At 51.7% G+C, this 16,229-nt stretch overlaps 7 protein-coding genes across 7 annotated transcripts; 5 read left to right on the top strand and 2 right to left on the bottom strand.

Moving 5' to 3' along the window:
- Window positions 1-962: 962 nt before the first annotated feature.
- Window positions 963-2,453, bottom strand: M436DRAFT_31942 (DUF803-domain-containing protein; the record flags this gene model as incomplete). The annotated part of the gene is made up of 4 exons (XM_013570315.1): window positions 963-1,481; window positions 1,532-2,014; window positions 2,076-2,106; window positions 2,161-2,453. Coding segments are annotated over 4 exons (1,326 nt in total), but the record flags the coding sequence as incomplete, so codon positions are not given.
- Window positions 2,454-4,377: 1,924 nt separating this feature from the next.
- Window positions 4,378-5,542, top strand: M436DRAFT_10352 (uncharacterized protein; the record flags this gene model as incomplete). Its single annotated transcript, XM_013570288.1, has 3 exons — window positions 4,378-5,196; window positions 5,252-5,412; window positions 5,452-5,542. Coding segments are annotated over 3 exons (1,071 nt in total), but the record flags the coding sequence as incomplete, so codon positions are not given.
- Window positions 5,543-6,283: 741 nt separating this feature from the next.
- Window positions 6,284-8,114, bottom strand: M436DRAFT_9078 (uncharacterized protein; the record flags this gene model as incomplete). The annotated part of the gene is made up of 3 exons (XM_013570283.1): window positions 6,284-6,466; window positions 6,545-7,551; window positions 7,607-8,114. Coding segments are annotated over 3 exons (1,698 nt in total), but the record flags the coding sequence as incomplete, so codon positions are not given.
- An 800-nt stretch (window positions 8,115-8,914) lies between these two features.
- On the top strand, window positions 8,915-9,497 carry M436DRAFT_74123 (60S ribosomal protein L30; the record flags this gene model as incomplete). The annotated part of the gene is made up of 3 exons (XM_013570565.1): window positions 8,915-8,982; window positions 9,036-9,195; window positions 9,399-9,497. The coding sequence occupies 3 exons, from the start codon at window positions 8,915-8,917 to the stop codon at window positions 9,495-9,497; spliced, it is 327 nt and encodes a 108-aa protein (XP_013426019.1).
- Window positions 9,498-10,234: 737 nt separating this feature from the next.
- M436DRAFT_83315 (uncharacterized protein) lies at window positions 10,235-12,049 on the top strand (the record flags this gene model as incomplete). The annotated part of the gene is made up of 1 exon (XM_013570566.1): window positions 10,235-12,049. One exon carries the CDS (start codon window positions 10,235-10,237, stop codon window positions 12,047-12,049), a length of 1,815 nt encoding a protein of 604 aa, XP_013426020.1.
- Window positions 12,050-13,062: 1,013 nt separating this feature from the next.
- M436DRAFT_65195 (uncharacterized protein) lies at window positions 13,063-13,953 on the top strand (the record flags this gene model as incomplete). Its single annotated transcript, XM_013570482.1, has 2 exons — window positions 13,063-13,638; window positions 13,750-13,953. The coding sequence occupies 2 exons, from the start codon at window positions 13,063-13,065 to the stop codon at window positions 13,951-13,953; spliced, it is 780 nt and encodes a 259-aa protein (XP_013425936.1).
- Window positions 13,954-14,983: 1,030 nt separating this feature from the next.
- Window positions 14,984-15,775, top strand: M436DRAFT_50559 (uncharacterized protein; the record flags this gene model as incomplete). The annotated part of the gene is made up of 1 exon (XM_013570412.1): window positions 14,984-15,775. One exon carries the CDS (start codon window positions 14,984-14,986, stop codon window positions 15,773-15,775), a length of 792 nt encoding a protein of 263 aa, XP_013425866.1.
- Window positions 15,776-16,229: the final 454 nt, after the last annotated feature.

Here is a 16,229-nt window from a genome sequence, read left to right on the forward strand (position 1 = left end):
GTGGTTTCAGTGACAAGATGGAGGTGAAGGAAAGAGCAAATTTGGGAGAGAAAATGGATATGTGATAGGAAGAGAAGGGTATCTACCAACGAACCGAAGAACGCAAGTTCTACAAGACAGGGGGAAAAACATGTCCAAATGAACCCCAGTCAAATTTTTCAATCCATCCCACTAGGTCTCTTGGGCTTCAGATAACCCAAATCCTCGTCGTCATAACGTTCGTAGTTGCTCTCGTCGCTGCGACTGCGACTTCGGTCCATACGCGCGCGACCGAGATCACCCATGACATCTTCAGGACTCTCGCTTCTGCCGCTCGTGACGAGCCAGTCGTCATCATCAGCTTCATACAAAGGTAACTTGCTCTTACTGCCAGAGGTTTCAGCTGCATCACCAGTAACGAGACCTAGTCTTTCTTCCTCGCTGGCATTGTTACGGCTGGAGGGACGTTGGTGGGAGGAACTGCTCTTGCGAGAGGCGAAACTCAAAGCGCCGCGGGAGAGGGGCCGGATGGTACCGTCGTCTGCGAGCTCGTCGCCGTGGCCTTTGCGGTGAAATACGTTTTGGAAGCTGAAGGTGCGTTTGCCGGAGGAATCTGGTCGCGAGTGTGGTGGCGGCTTGGGAGGCATGAGGGAGCTGGTTTGGCTCATGGCGCGTTCTCTTTCTCGCTCGTCGATGCTGGTTGTCCAGTGGATTGCACTGCCGCCTTTGTAGGAAGTGTCGGTATCGTGGATGGGTGAGCGGAGACCAGAGGGTAGGCCGTAGACGTGCTCGCGTGCGGGTTCTTCGTCTGCTGTGGTGGTTGCGAAGCTCGATTGTGATTTCAGGGTTAGTGGTGGTTTCATTTCCATCAGAGAGTGGTCGCCAGAGTGGTTTCGTTGCTTCTTCTTACTTCGGCGGAAACGTGGTAGGAAGCCGGGATGAACGTCGTTGTCACTGTCGCTATCGGTGTGGTGGCCATCGATGAAGTGTGTCAGCCCCAGAGGAGGATGGGCAGTCCTTGTTGATGACCGTAACGATTGGTGTCCACTGGATCCGACGACAGTCTTGCGGCGACGTATGCCATCGAAGTAGACTTGATCGTCCTCGCCAATGGGTTCCATGTGCTCGCTAGCGATTGTGCGAGCTTCGTCAAGCTGCTTCATAGTACGTTTTCTGCTCATCGCGCGAACGATTGCGGCACCGCCACGAATAGTATCGGCGCGTGGTTCGGTCTCTGGCTCTTCCTGCTCGGCAATGGTGCGGACTTGATCCAGGTCTCCTTTGAAGACAGCTGTGTCCGGCACATCCTTGGAGGATTTCGCAAGTTGGAGCAGCACAACACCAGAACAGATTGTCAGGAAGCCCATGATGACACTCACGATACCCACTGTGCTGCCACCGAATCCTCTGAACAAGATAGCTGAGGTGATGATGGTGGCAGAAGTAAAGTAGACGTAGTATGTCGGTGTGACCAGAGCGGCGTTGTAGATATTGAGCGCTTTCTGTAAAGGGTCAGCACGTCTGGTGTGCAACCAGCTTGATTGCTACTCACATTGAGATAAATGATCTCAGTCAAGAGAGTACCAATAACGAAAACGAACAAGACCCAGAGAAACCATTGCTTGAACTGGTTGACAGGGGTAGTCTTGCCAATCGCAGCAACGATAGCAGCACCAAGACCTTGGGTCGCAACAACGCTCAATCCGCCAATAAGACTGCAAATGGTGAGATAGACAAACATGCTCTTGTTGCCGTAGCGGGGACCAGCCCAAAGAGCAGTAAAGGCACAGCCTAGAATGACAACTCCAGTATATGTCAAGAAACCCGGTGCGATGACAAAATGTTGCATTTGCTGGATGTTGGCAGCGGAAGATTGCTCAGGAGCATTCAGGGCGATGATGACGGCGCCAATCACACATTGAAAGCAACCAACCTTGCCAACGAAACTGAGACGTTCTTTGAGGAAGATTGCAGATAGTACCGTAGTGATGACAACACTGAGAGCTCCGAAAGGGGTAACAAGAATGGCATCGACCTGGAGAGAACAACAGTCAGTGGTCTTCCAAGGGACTTCAGGAAGAAAAGGATGATCTTACAAAAGCGTATGCCACAAAGTTGCAAATCTCGCTGCATTATGGTCAGCCTTTAGACACAAAGATGAGTTGGGCGACCGTGTCTCACCCTATGATCATCAGAATCATTCCTGTCCACCACCACCCATTTTTGAGGTAACCGTAGCCCTCGCCAGCAGCCTCGTTGTACTTCTCATTCGCCTTGAGCAAGCCATGCTTTTTCAAGACGAACGATGTGCCAATAAAGAGACCAGAGCATACGGCAAGAATGATACCAATTGCTTTGTATACTGGAGGTCTCGAGGCGTGATCTTGGCTTGCTTCGGTGCTGGTTCCATTGGTAGCGTTTGCCCGAGCGTACAAGTTGCTGGCTGTCAATAGAATATGGCCGGCGGAATCCATGTCGTATCAGAAGGCTTGAAGAGCAACAAAAGTATGGATTGTTGCGACGTCGGAACGCCTTATCTTTTGCGCTGCTCACGCAGCATCAAGCGCTTGGTGGTTTGTAGGATGTGTCTGGTCGGTATGTATGTTCCTCTATGGTTCGTGTCCAAAGTCCTTCTCTTTTCAGAATATGTCCAGCAGAAACACGACGGCAGATCAGGCTATGTACAGGGCGTTGTCGTAGGTGTAATACGGAGGTGACTTGTACGTTTATGGTGTGCTGACAATGTGGGGATGCGGTTTGCGGGCGGGAGTCTTTCGCCGTGCGCAACTCGGGGCGAATCTATCGCGGGCCTTGTCTTGGAGAGAAAGAATTTGCTATGAAGATCCAGATAAGATGGGCTGAATGCAAATGCTCTGTCGTGCTGTATGCATGTGGTGGAAGGAGATGGCGTGTGCGGCTACACAAATTGTCCATCTCCTATGTGTACGAGAACTGCGCCCCGACCGGCAGAACTCGAGACGCGAGGCTGGCTCAAGGTTTGTGGATACGCGCTGCTTTTGCCGACGAGTCCTCTGCTCCTTGCTCAGCAGCATATCTCACCTTGTGCTCATCTGGAGACCGTCTTGGTGGACGAACAACCACATATACCATGGCCAGATCTTTTCCATAAGAACGTCTGCCCGGCCAACGAGCATGACTCCATAAACATCAACAACCCCACTTGTGTACTCGAGTAAACTCTCTTGTTTTGTTTTCGCTTCACAAGTCAGGAGAGCACATTCAACATGATCGACGAGCACCATGAGAGGTACTCGTACAAATCTGCAGAAAACATGCAGAACAAGGTCACTATACGAGTTGGCGAGCTGAGCATAACGTCTTCAGCCGTGGACCCATGGCCTTGTCGACATTCGAGCCGACTGTTCAACAAGCAGCTGGGTACTACACATCGCTCAAGGATCCTGCAGGGTACGAGACGGTCACTATTGTTAAGACATAGCCTGTACGATGCTTGACTATGGTTCTAAGGTCGATTTATACTCATGATTATCATGTCCTCTGTACCTGATGATCACGGCTTCACATGCTCGGACTCGCCGTGCGCGAATCTTCTTCCACCCCAACCCTTTCGTGAGACGTTGTCATTTCAAACCAGACCAGCTCCTGAGTCTCAGACAAACCCACGCTGACCGGTACAACGCCTAAGCTGAACCGCTGGAGTCGGTTCGTCAACAAATTGGCGAGCTATCCTTCTTGAAATAGAGGCCGACTTTTGCAGACCTTGCCCTTGTCATGCGCAACAAAGTTTAGGGAGCTCGAGAGCAGTTCCCGTTGAGGCTGACGTTTGTCCAATCGAAAATCGACTCTCCTGAAACAAGCTGATGCGTTTATTGTTGAAGCTCCCATAATAGCGATTTAGACTTTTCGGAGAGACGCTGGCGTACGGAGAGCTTACGGTAGGATGCACGATCAACGAGAAGTCAGGTGTGAAGGAAAGAGTGGATGGGTCGTTGCTGCTCTTCGTATTGGTACAAGATTCGTCAGCTCTGCAAACATTCTCTTGTCTCCTCTTCTTTTCGTACCTCGCTCTGAGCATTGCGTTTCCTCATGTTGCTTGCTTGGTCTCAATTATTCCTCTAGGGTCTTGTCCAGCCATTGCGACCGAGATCTGCTACAAGCCAAGATATACCAAGCCTGTCAACGACTCGTGTGCTACACATCTCTGACGACATGGCGACATCCTCGGCCGGAGTCTTCAACGCCTCCAAGCTTGCCATCATCTTCGCCTTGGTGTGTTCACTATATCTGTTTCGCGACACATGGCTTCCATCCACACCAACCAGGCCGGTGCATGCCACTGCTACAACTACCCCTCCATCGTCAGCATCCGCTGAAACCGAATTGACTCTCAACCACACGGTATCAATTCAAGATGCTGCCAACTGTCTCAATGCACCAGGCGCCGACCGCGTCATGATTGTGCTCAAGACTGGCGCATCAGAAATCTACGCGAAACTGCCAACCCATCTCATCACTCTGTTCAGATGCACCCATCACTACCTGATTTTCTCGGACCTGCCCCAGACTTATGCCGATTATCAGATTCATGATGCTCTGGCTACCGTCAGTGACACTTACAAGAACGACCATGAGGACTTTGAATTCTATCGAAAGCTACAAAAGTATCACCGCGAAGGTCAGGATGTATCCAAGCTGAAGGGTGACAAAGGATGGAATCTCGACAAGTGGAAGTTCCTCCCCATGATGCACGAGTCGTATCGATTAGCTTCTCCTGACGTTGACTGGTTTGTATACATCGAAGCCGACACTAGTGTGAGCTGGACCAATCTGCTGCAATTTCTGGGAAGAATGAATCCAAAGAAGCCTTTGTATCTAGGTGCGCAGAATGTCGTTGGTCCTACCACGTTCGCTCATGGCGGCTCTGGGTTCATCATCTCTCGTGCTGCAGTCAAAAAGATGGAGGATCGTAGGAAGCAAATGAGTGCCAGGAAGTACGACGATAGGTGGGAGCTGTCGACGAGTCTTTCTTGCTGCGGTGACGAAGTTGTCGCACGTGCACTGATGGAAGTCGACGTTGAATTGACACCATCCTGGCCGCGTCTCCAGGGTGAGAGGGTGCATACACTTGACTGGACTGGAAAGCATTGGTGTACTCCTGCCATCACCTGGCACCATGTCACTCCATCACAGGTTGACAGCATGTGGCGGTTCCAGAACGAATGGGTAAAGAAGAACGTAAAGTCATTTCCAGCTCCAAAATGATTCGTCCGCGATACTGATACCAAGATAGGGATGGTCAGAGCCTTATCTCTACCGCGACGTATACGATGGCTTTGTGGCTCGGCATGTCTCCGTCAACCGTACTCACTGGAACAATATCTCCAAAGACAAAGAATTTATTGCACCAGCTGAGGATGCTGATGAAAATTCGAAGAAGGCTTGGGAAGGATTGTCCGAAAGAGAAAGAAATTCAGTCAAGAACTTCGACAGCTGTGCTGAAGCTTGTCTCGCTTGGAACGATTGTTTGCAATGGATGCACGAAGATGGGGTTTGCAAGCTGGGCAAGGATATCAGGCTAGGAGAAACTGACGAGAGACATCGCGACACATGGTCCAGCGGATGGCTACAGGACCGGATCCAAGGAATGCGGGACGAGCTTGCTGACTGCAAGATCAACTGGGATCATTGAGCACGCTCTGTGCTTGGACACCCATTCTTCGCCTTTTCTTTGTCCGGTGCCAAGGACCATGAACCAAGTGCTGGAAAAATGGTTTCTTTTACGGTTGGTGATTGGAATTCTTACTCTGGATGCATGGTGGGAAATGCTGGAGGTTTGGCATGGTATTTCGGCGCGTACATTGATTTGTCCATAGGTTTTGCATTGGAGTGAGGAAATAACGGGAGATTAACGAATTTGCATGATCATGAAAATACTCGTTACAGAAAAGGCAGAAGTTACATAGACACGACAACATTGTTCCGTACAACATTCTGCAATACAGCGTACTCATACATGATCGGATCCAGTCTCTCACTCGTAACAGCTGAACAAGGAAAAAGAAAACATGACATGAAATGACTTTGATCCGCCAACGATTTGAGGGGGGGTATATGTGACAGGGGAAAATAGATCCAAGGCAAGGAAAGATACAAGATGATCCAACCATCCAAAACCCCATCTCTCCCTAGACATCCAAAACTCAAGCGAGAACGCCTAAATCCAAACAAGAAACCTCATGATCCAACAAGACATTCGTCGTACATCTCAGACATATCATTCTTTGGGAACAGCCTCACTACTCACACTGCGGTTGTTGGCGCCGAACCAGCCCATCCAACTCGACCTCTTTGCTCTCTTGGCTGCCTCTTCTTCCTCTTTGGCTTCCTGCACCAAACGCAGGGGCCGCATGCCTGCTCCCCGCATAATGGCCCCAGTGGGTTTCTCGTTGTTGGAGGCTGTGCTGCGGGGAGGACTGACTGTGCTCATGTTGTCCGGCAGCCCTGACTCGGAGTATACGCTGTTGCGAGCCGAGTCTCGAGGCAGAGCGGGCGGGGGCATGCTTTGGCGTCTGTCGTCGCCCACTTGCGGTACGGAGCCCGAGGAAGGGACGCGGGCTGCAGCGGCGGGAGCGATGGGGAGGGAGGGGCTGAAGAGGGAGCTTCCTCGTGGAGGCACCATGCTGGGGCTTGTGGGGCCCGGGCTGGCAGGACCGCGGTACATGTTGTTGACCAAAGCTGCTGGGTTCCCGAATTCAGAGTTTGTGCGGTTGTGGGAGGCCGGGGCGTTGCCCATGGACATGCGGTTGGATTGAGTGCGGGTGAGGGGGATGCGTGGTGCGGTGTTTGGGTCTTCGGTCAAGCTGGGTTGGGGCTCTGAGTGTGTTTCGATGGGCTTTGGGCGGCCGCCGCGGACGACTGAGGTGGCTCGTTTGAGGAGAGAGGGTTGCTCGTCTTTTTCTGCTGGGGGAGGTGGTGGCAGGTCTTTGTCTTTTGGTAGGTCGGCTCCTGACATGAGGTTGGGAGTCTTATCGAGGATGTTCTCAAACTCCTTGTGCTGCAATAGGCGGGAAATGATGTTGTTGATGTACAGTGTTAATGCCTTGTTCTCTGCTCTCATGGACGCCACCTCGGCTTGCAGACGTCTGTTGTCTGCCATGCCATCGTCGCTGGCATTGTCGAGTTCATCGGCCAGACTCGATGCTCCAACCATAGCCGAGGGCGAAGAGGGACGAGAACCAGCGCTCATGATTGAAGGAGGACGCAACAAGCCGCTGTGAGAGAAATCGCCATTCAGCGTCTTTTCGCTCAGCAGCAGCTGGAAGCTCTCGTTGTCCTCCATCAATCTGGCATTTGCCATTCTCGTCTCCATCAGTGTCTTTTCCAACTCTTGCATGCGGCCACCGCCCATGTTTTCCATCTCGACCAGCTTGATTTGCGATTCGGCCAATTCGAGACGTAGTGATTCGATGATCTTGTCTTTTTGCAGCACCAGACGGGACGAACTGCGCGAGGAGTCGCTGCGCTGGAGGGAAGATGGAGGAGCGAATTGGCCGGCTTCTTGGTTCGGTGAGGCATTGCTTCTGAAGCTTGCTGGGAAAGGAGTCAGTATTGTGGTTTGCGGTAGTCAGGCAACAGAATAACATACACGCTCTGGAGATGCTCTGCCGCCTCTCGTCTTCACCGCGCATTTCTTTCTGAGCCATCGTCTCCTTCAATCTCTGAATTGTGTCGCGGAGCTCCTCTTCGCGGACTTGCAACTCTTCCTTCTCCTTCATGGATTGAGCACGCTCTGCTTCATAGATTGCTTCAAACTCTCTGCGTTGGCGGATGCTTTCCTTCTTCTCGATTTCCAGCTGCTCCAAGCGCTCCTCTTGCTCATGCATCGACTCTTCTATATTGTTGTGCTCTTTGCTTGACTCGTCGAGACGAGCTTGGGCGATGGCATGCTGCTTCTGTGCCTCTTCGGCCGCAACTTCAGCCTTTTGCAGGCGTTCGCGCAGATCGTCAATGACAGCAGCGGCCTCTGCCTTTGCGTCGGCCATGGCAGACTTGGATGTGTTCAGAGTGGATGTTGTTGTTGTGGTCGGCTTCTTGACAGCAGCGCGGGCAGATGGTGGGGCTCCTCCGACTGGGGTACGGACAGACTTAGCGCGAGAAGGGGTTGCGCCTGAGCCAGGCGTTGTCGAGACTGTCGGACGCGAAGGACTGCGAGAAGGAGTTGTCTTGGGAGGGTTCATGGACGGACGACGAGGAGGTGCCCCAGGCTGGGTAGAAGTAGCGGTAGCAGCAGCAGGGGGCTGCTTGGAAGGCGTCGACATGGTGAAGGCTAAGTAAGCTGAGCGCCGAGCTTACTTGAGCCTAGATTCGTGCGTGTCACAGGTACAAGTAGTCGAGATGTTTGTTGAGGGCCAGGCTATGCGTGAGTAACAGGATGTCGAGGTCAAGGACGTGGAGACGAATTGACAGACGAACAGGCAAGACAGACAACAAAAAAGGCCCCTCGGCCAACAGCAAAACAGCTGGAGCGAAGGAGATTAAAGTACCATATTTATTTGATGAGCGATCCGACACCGCCTTGCCTTGCCTCCGCTTCCTGTTACGTGCACCTCACGTTCAAACTCGCTCTACCACTGGATTCAGCGGTTCTCCGTCCAACACACAGCAGCAACGACAGACCAACATTGGACATGTGTTGGTTGATGCATGTGATGAATACCGTCGCATGCCAACAACAACCACAACGGTTCGAGGGGCCCTGAGCACTGATCGGCGTAAGCGATCCCCGACTCATCCTAGCGCCTTGGCACGCCCTCGCTTGGGCGCTCGAACCACTTTTGAAAATTCGACGTCCGACTTCTCTTCTTCTCTCTCCAGCAAGCGATTATAAGCCAAACCAGGACCGGAGCGCCGTACTTTTTCAACAACCAGACAATCACCAAAAACCGACGCAGAGATGGCCCCCAAGAAGACCAAGACCTCCGACTCTATCAACTCGCGCCTTGCGCTTGTTATGAAGTCCGGGTAAGTCGACTTGCGACACGCCAGCACCAAATCACTGCTGACGACTTGCACAGAAAGGTCACCCTCGGCTACAAGTCCACCATCAAGGCCATCCGCTCTGGCAAGGCCAAGCTCATCATCATTGCTGGCAACACCCCCCCTCTCCGCAAGTCTGAGCTCGAGTACTACTCCATGCTCGGCAAGACCGCCGTCCACCACTTCAACGGCAACAACGTACGTGAAAACATTCGCTCTGAGAAAAAGCCTGGGCGTGTGTTTGATTGCTCCTGCAAGTTGATTCAACATCAAGCTGGCTCGCCAACTGTTGGAGAACCAATTCTGCCTTCAGTGGTGAAGGCGAGGCAAAGCAATCAAACACACTGCCCACTCAAGGCTTTGGAGAGCAGAACATTGGCTAACGTGTTTTTCTCTTACAGATTGAGCTCGGTACCGCCGCCGGTAAGCTCTTCCGTTGCTCCACCATGGCCATCATCGATGCCGGTGACTCCGACATCCTCACCGCCTCCGTCGCATAAGCGTAGAGTGCGTGTTGATGAAAGAGATATCATAGAGGAATGTCAATCTGATACCCCAAACAAAAGTTTCTCTTTATATCCATTTATACTCTCTCTTCCTTGTGTCACTGTCATGTTTGTATGTGCTGTAGCTACCTTCTTCAGCCTCCTGAAATGCTGAGTCAACATCGAAGGGAGACTTGTTTGATGGTAAGCCTTCTGACACAAATCTTTGTCGAATTGGCTGATTCAATATGACTACGGTCAAACTCACCCATCTCGACCAGAGTACTCCCACAGAACGACTATCAAGGTATGTCGCTATTTCTAAGAAGACTGTCCTGTATCTTGACAGCTATCGAACTGCATGCATCCTTACGTCAAAGACATGGACAGCCACAGTGACGGCGACGTGTTTCACCGGGCGTTCTCGAATTCTCTGAAGACCGTTGTGTATCTCTATGGGTACGGGAGTGTAGGTTTGATATCAGAGAAGGGGCGGTCAAGGTGTGGTCAGAAATGAAGAGAAGGTGCTCTCCGTGCCTGCCTTTGCTCACGCCTTGTCACTCTGACTTGCTTCAAGGATTCGCTTGCGCCTCTACATCGAGGAACACGGATGGTTGCCAGGCCTATTCGATGCCGGAGAATCGTAAATTGTTCCTCGTCACTTTTGAGATCTTTCCGCCATTCTTCGGGATTCTTCTTACCAGCAAGATCTTTCGCATCGCCGCGTCTCATCACCGCGCAATCACCACAAGATGGGTCGACTAGACCCCAAGCCGATGCTTGCTGTCAGTGGCGATGCTGTCGCCGCCGTTCGCGTGGTTCCAAACCGCAAGGCACGCAACTATAGAGATTATGATTATGTTCCTACTGGACCCAGAGCTCTCGAATACGACGAGTCTGACCTGGAGTCAACCATCCCTCGCCACAAGAGAGCTGTCAGCCAACACAAGAGACACAACTCCCAAGATGGCTACCATCTCGTCATGCATGGTCCCGACCACAGCAGCGGAAGACCCCGAACAACCACTGCGCCGCGCATCAACCCTCATGAAACTCCGGAGCAAGCCCGCAGAGGCAAGGTTCCCGCGCTTCAAGAGCTACCTCTCGACAGAAAGCGAGGTGCAGACTCGGAAGAAGAAGACCGTCAGCGCTCGTCCAAGAAACTGCGCAGAGCCAAGGATGACCGCAGTGATCGACTCTGTATGAAGTGTGGTAACTACCATAGTACGCCTTGCTATGTTCCCCTCTGCAATGCCTGCGATCTGAACCACTATCACAATGTCCCATGCTCGGACGCTACGGAGAAGTTGAAAGAGCGCCTTAAGCTGCATGACCTTCCTGGGACAACACTGTCGCCCAAGCAGAAGAACAAGAGAAAGACGGCACTGAACTCAATGCCCGTGCGCCTCCGGGAAGAAGATCATGTCAAATCAGCATTCTTGTCGGAGATGCGCGCTCTTGGATCTGGATCGGTCTTTCGGTCCTCCGCCGCTGACCAGAAGAAACAAAGCCCTGGCAAGCGCACTTGCCCTATCTGTCCTGAGTGTGGCAGCTTCCACAGATCTCCTTGCAAATGGCTCGTATGCGAGACCTGCAAAGTCAAGCACCACCCAGAGACTCCTTGCGCCGTGGCTGAGGCGCGACTCAAGAAGCGTCTCGATGAAGAGGCCGCCAGGCAAGTCCAAGTCGAAGAGGAAATCAAGCAGCGCTCACAGGATATGGCTGAAATGAACAACAATATGGCATCTACCAGTCTGCAATTCAGGCGCTCCTCCGCCCCCAGCCCGGGTCGTACATTCAGTCCTGGAGTTGAGTCCAAGAAGTCCAGGAAGCTCAAGAAGGGTACCAGATTCTGCAGAGACTGTGGTCGCTACATCAACAGACCATGTACTTGGCCGACCTGCACCAAGTGCGGTACAAAGCACTTCGATCACGTTTCCTGCTGGCAAGCCCAGCAGACTCTACAGGATCGCCTTGATGTGTTCGCTCGTGGTCACGGCACTTTTCAGCAGAAGAAATCGAAGCTCCAGACCTCATCTGACACCACACAGTCCCACGCGGTGCACGTTGAGCAGTCGGCCAACTCCACACACCTTACGCCAGTCGCACCTGCCAACATTGCAGCTCCTGTCAACATGATCGTCAGCATTGCTGCAAATGGACAGATGTTCTGGTCCCTTGACTCGAACAAGACCGTCCACTTTGGACTTCCTCCCAGCATGCCCGGCTTTTCTGTGTTCACTCCATCCGTGCCACCCCAGACTAGCAGCCATGTCCACCCGAGCCGTCAAGCTTTGCTTCTCGGATTGAGTGAAGGAGCAGGTCTTGGTGCTCAATCCGTGGCCGACTTCTCCTCGACTGAGACTGCGCTCCCGCTTGCTAGCTCGGGTGACGAGGCACCCCAGGTCGTTACTCGGGGCGCATCTGTCGAACAGAATGTTGATGCTTTTCTCGCGGATATTGTCCAGACTATGCATGGTAATGGTCAGATTGCTATGGAATATGGTAAGAGCCCCCAGAGTGCAACTTCTTATCTGGAATACCTTCGTCGCAACAGCTCGACCTGATCTTGCATTCTGCATGTTCTCAGCGGAGATGCGACTTGGCTCACGTGGTCTGAAAAGACCACGAAACATTGACTTGTGTATCGGTGGAGCAGATCATCCTCAACAGTCGGTCTGAGCACTGTTTGCATAGCATGAAAGACATGAGTTCGGTCGCTGATACAGAGCGGATTGCAGGATCATCAAATGGTGGTTTAGCGTAGATACGAATTCCTCAGCTCGACTCGATCAGCTAAGTCGATAGCTTTCTATTAAAGAAGATAGTGGGGCCTACACAGCATCGTATCACATAAGTAGTTGAGCTCAAGAATGACAAGTCGACTCTTCACATAGCATGTGTCATGTCGAGGTTATCATCAAAGCCCGAAGGTTTTGGTCATGCCTACCGATGATGTACTGGTCCTTCATATAAGTCTCTCTAGTCCTTATCCTTGAATGCAGGGACGCTAGCTATACACACATGGTATCTTCTTTTATGGCCTCTGTCGGTATGATTTCTCTGCTACCTACGGTCGGCAAAGATGCATTTCAGTTCTGACAGGGTGGCTAGGACAGCATCCCACTGCGTCGAAGTTGCAAAGGAATTCATCGAGGTACAATATACAGGCCCGACATATCGTCGTGTATCCTTCCAGTGCTGAAGGGATTAACACTTCTGTACATGGGGGGCAAAAAAGACATACTGCCATCTCCTCCGAGCACGTGGTCTCGTTCTTCGTGTTTTATAGCAAGGATCATTGGCAGTTTCACATGAGCATTGCTCGTAACCTTACACTTTTGTCATTGCCTTCGCTTTCTTCGCTCATGAATCATGAGCTTGATTCCGACTGGTAGTAAAGACTGCCTGGAATCGATACAGACGTCATTGTTATTGTGCAGATGGAAGAGTGTGGAGTCAGATTTGTTTGGTCGCAAGATAAGTCCGTGCACTGAATGCTTGGCGGTCGCCAACCTCTACGAGCAAGCTTGCTTTCTTGACTTCACTCCACTATGCGCGCAACCAGACATCGTTCAAGATGCCGAAGAACGCGCATAACTTATCGAGGTCTTTGACTTCGAGATGGAACAGCGCAGCAACAAAGCTATACACTGACGCTCACGATGAAGCAACCGGTGAGGTACAGAACCTGCTTTTGGAGCCCCGACTGCCTTTGCTTGTCAGACTACATGCTACTGTGAAGCTGGCCAGCGCCTTCGAATCGTGGTATATCCCCGAAAGCTACCGCAAAGAAGCAGAGGATGTGTGGAAGCATATCCAAGAATTCCCCCAAGGCTCACAGTCAGGAGATGAGAAGCGCCTCGGCGAGCTTAGGCAAGAGCTAGATGAGCTTGCGAAGTACCAGGAAGAGAATCCCCCTCCACCTGGCGAAAACATTTCACCGGCCCGTCAGGTCCTGCAGGAAAACCAGACTGTAGTTGACCATGACTTAACAGGAGATCACCAAGGTCCAACCAATGCCTCAACATCAAAACCAGAGGAAAGTCGTCAAGACGGACAACTTGGAAGTGTGTCAACCACGCATGCCAATACAGATGATGCGGGTGGAACTTGGGCACAGTCCCACACGCAAGACTCTGAGAGCGGCGGCGAGGTCAGTGATGGCCTTACCGAGTCCACGCATCGCACCTAAGCAATGCCAACGATTGTAGTCGCGACGATGATCAACTCATCTGCCTTGACGCCCACATCAAGTCCTTCTCAGAGGCGCCAGTCTGCTTTTACCGAGCATGTTACACCGACAGCACCTCTCCAACTACCAACCGGCAGCGTGCCCGACACGCAGAAGACTCCTGTTTCTGGTCCAACTGACCGATCCACACTGCACGTCGATCAGTCTTCGCCCCTTTCTGGTAGAAGCGAGAAATGCCTATCTCCAGACCCCGAATGGAGAGATCATCTAGCTTGAAAACGACAAGTAAGCCTTTTTTGGCCGATGGTGTCCTGTGTCGAAACCCTCCTTCACGCTCGTTGCTGCTGGTCATGTCCAATAACGATAAAGACGTCTGCATGATCAAGCCGAGCAGACAGTTCGATTGGCTGAAGTGCGCTAACTTTTGTAAGTCGGGCGGATGATGCACGTAAAGGGAACCTCATCAATTGGGACAGGGTGTCTGCTGCGGATCACAATAGCGGACAATCAGGTGTTACAAGGAAAGATCGGCTATCTGTACTATATCATATACACCGCGTTCTTTATTCCCTTATCATAGTACGTGGATGTATCTCAAACGGCCTCTCGGCCTCTGTCCAAAAACACGGTGCATTGGGAGGTGTTGTGTGCAGGAGCAAGTTATAAGTGGCTAAGTCAATATGAGCCGCACGATCGTAATTTCTCCTTTATATTCTAGGTACAATCAGTGATGAGGTAAATCTTTGCATGTCCCAGAAACCGCCCGCTCTGCATAATTACGGTCTGACAAACTTCGGGAATCAGAATGGTGTTCATGTGGAGTCATTCGTGATTTCCTGGAAGGAACGTACGACTGTCCTATGTTGCTTCGATACCATACTTGGCTTCGATCGGAGCGGTAGTTGGGCATGTTCAGAGATGGACATGAGAGGTGCGAACGCGGCTGATGGACAGTGTGAGGCTTGGAGACTGCTTATTATTTCGAGCTCAGTAACACCATACGTCCGCTGCAGTCCTTGATAATAAGCAGTCTGCAAGCCTCACACTATCCATCGGCTGCTCTCGCACCCTGTACAGAGCGCACAGTATGGACGCGACAAGGCCCTGAGTTACGCGCGCGGTTGTTTGGTAGTGCGTAGTGTCGAGTTTCAACGTGATTATATTGCGAGAAGGCTGGATATGCAGGGGGTTGCGAAACCTGTCACATCAACCTCCCGCACCCTCCTTTATAAGTGCCTTCTCGGTTACAAAACTTTCATCAGTACTCTGCTGCGTTGCGCGCAAAAGTTTATTCCGTGTCGTCACAATGGCTCCGACGATCATGAGCTGCGCTATTCGCCGAGACGGATCGCTCGTCAAGACCAAGTCAATCATCGGCAGGGGGGTCGATGGCTTTGTCCTCCACAGCAATGGAGAAGCGACTGTTTTGAAAATACCAAGACTCTATGGAGATTTCTTCCCCGACGGCACGATGAAACCTGAAGCCGACAATGAATATGCGAACGATCTGAGTAGCGAACAGGCGATATACGAACGACTTAACGGCGTACCAGGCGTTGCCAGATATCTGGGTGCGACTGGAGACGGATTGCTGCTGGAATACTATAAGAATGGATCACTCGAGGACTACATGGAAAAGACCTCTCCACCAGAATGGTCACAAAAGAGGGATTGGATACTACAAATCATGGATGTCTACGCAGCTTGCCATGCTAAAAGGGTGCTTGTTTACGATATTGCTCTCCGTAACCTCCTACTTGCAGACGACTACACAATTCGAGCCATAGAGTTTGCAAACAGCGGCTTGTATCCATTGGACAGTACTGGCGAACTTAAAGATGGCGACGGCTATACGTCGATGATGGACACATTACACGTTACTAACATCATCTACTCGCTTTGCACATGGAAGAAGTTCCAAACTGACTGCATACAAATGAGTGAATGGCCGAAAGCAGAAGAACTTCCATCGACTAGTGGTGTGCCACTTGGAAGCGTCATTGCAAGATCATGGTCCCGTCAGTTCAAAACCCTTTATGAGCTACGACACGCCGTTGTATCCTCCTTCCCTGTAGAGCCAGCATCCTCATGGTCATGACATGCCTACTTCAAAAGCCTGTCTCCATTGTCTGCGCGGCAGCCTGCGCCGTGGTGTTAGCGGTGCGCCTCCGGCCTCAAGCACAATGAGGGACACGTACTTTTGTGCAGTTCGGGCACAGGTAGAGTCTGTCGGTGGTAGCTCCTTTGCTCGTGTGCTGCGGGTTCTCGCAGTTCTTGCCACTTAGCATGGCATCCCCGCAGGTGCGAAGTTTGGGCTCGGTAGGGACATTGACCGTGTGGTGGCATTTGATGTATCTGATGGGAGCTGGATACTCTCAGTAACACATCTTGAGGGTTTTTGGATCTGTGCTCGAGGGCGAATTTGCGTTGGATCGGATTCTTGAGTCGAACCTGGAGGTGAGGTTGCAGACTTGGATGGAAGTGTGCCATGAAAGACGGACTATTCACCGCTCCAAATATACTCAAACACATCAAGCGCCGAACTTCACAGG

Source organism: Aureobasidium namibiae (assembly GCF_000721765.1).
Source record: "Aureobasidium namibiae CBS 147.97 unplaced genomic scaffold scaffold_12, whole genome shotgun sequence".
Lineage (NCBI taxonomy): Eukaryota > Fungi > Ascomycota > Dothideomycetes > Dothideales > Saccotheciaceae > Aureobasidium > Aureobasidium namibiae.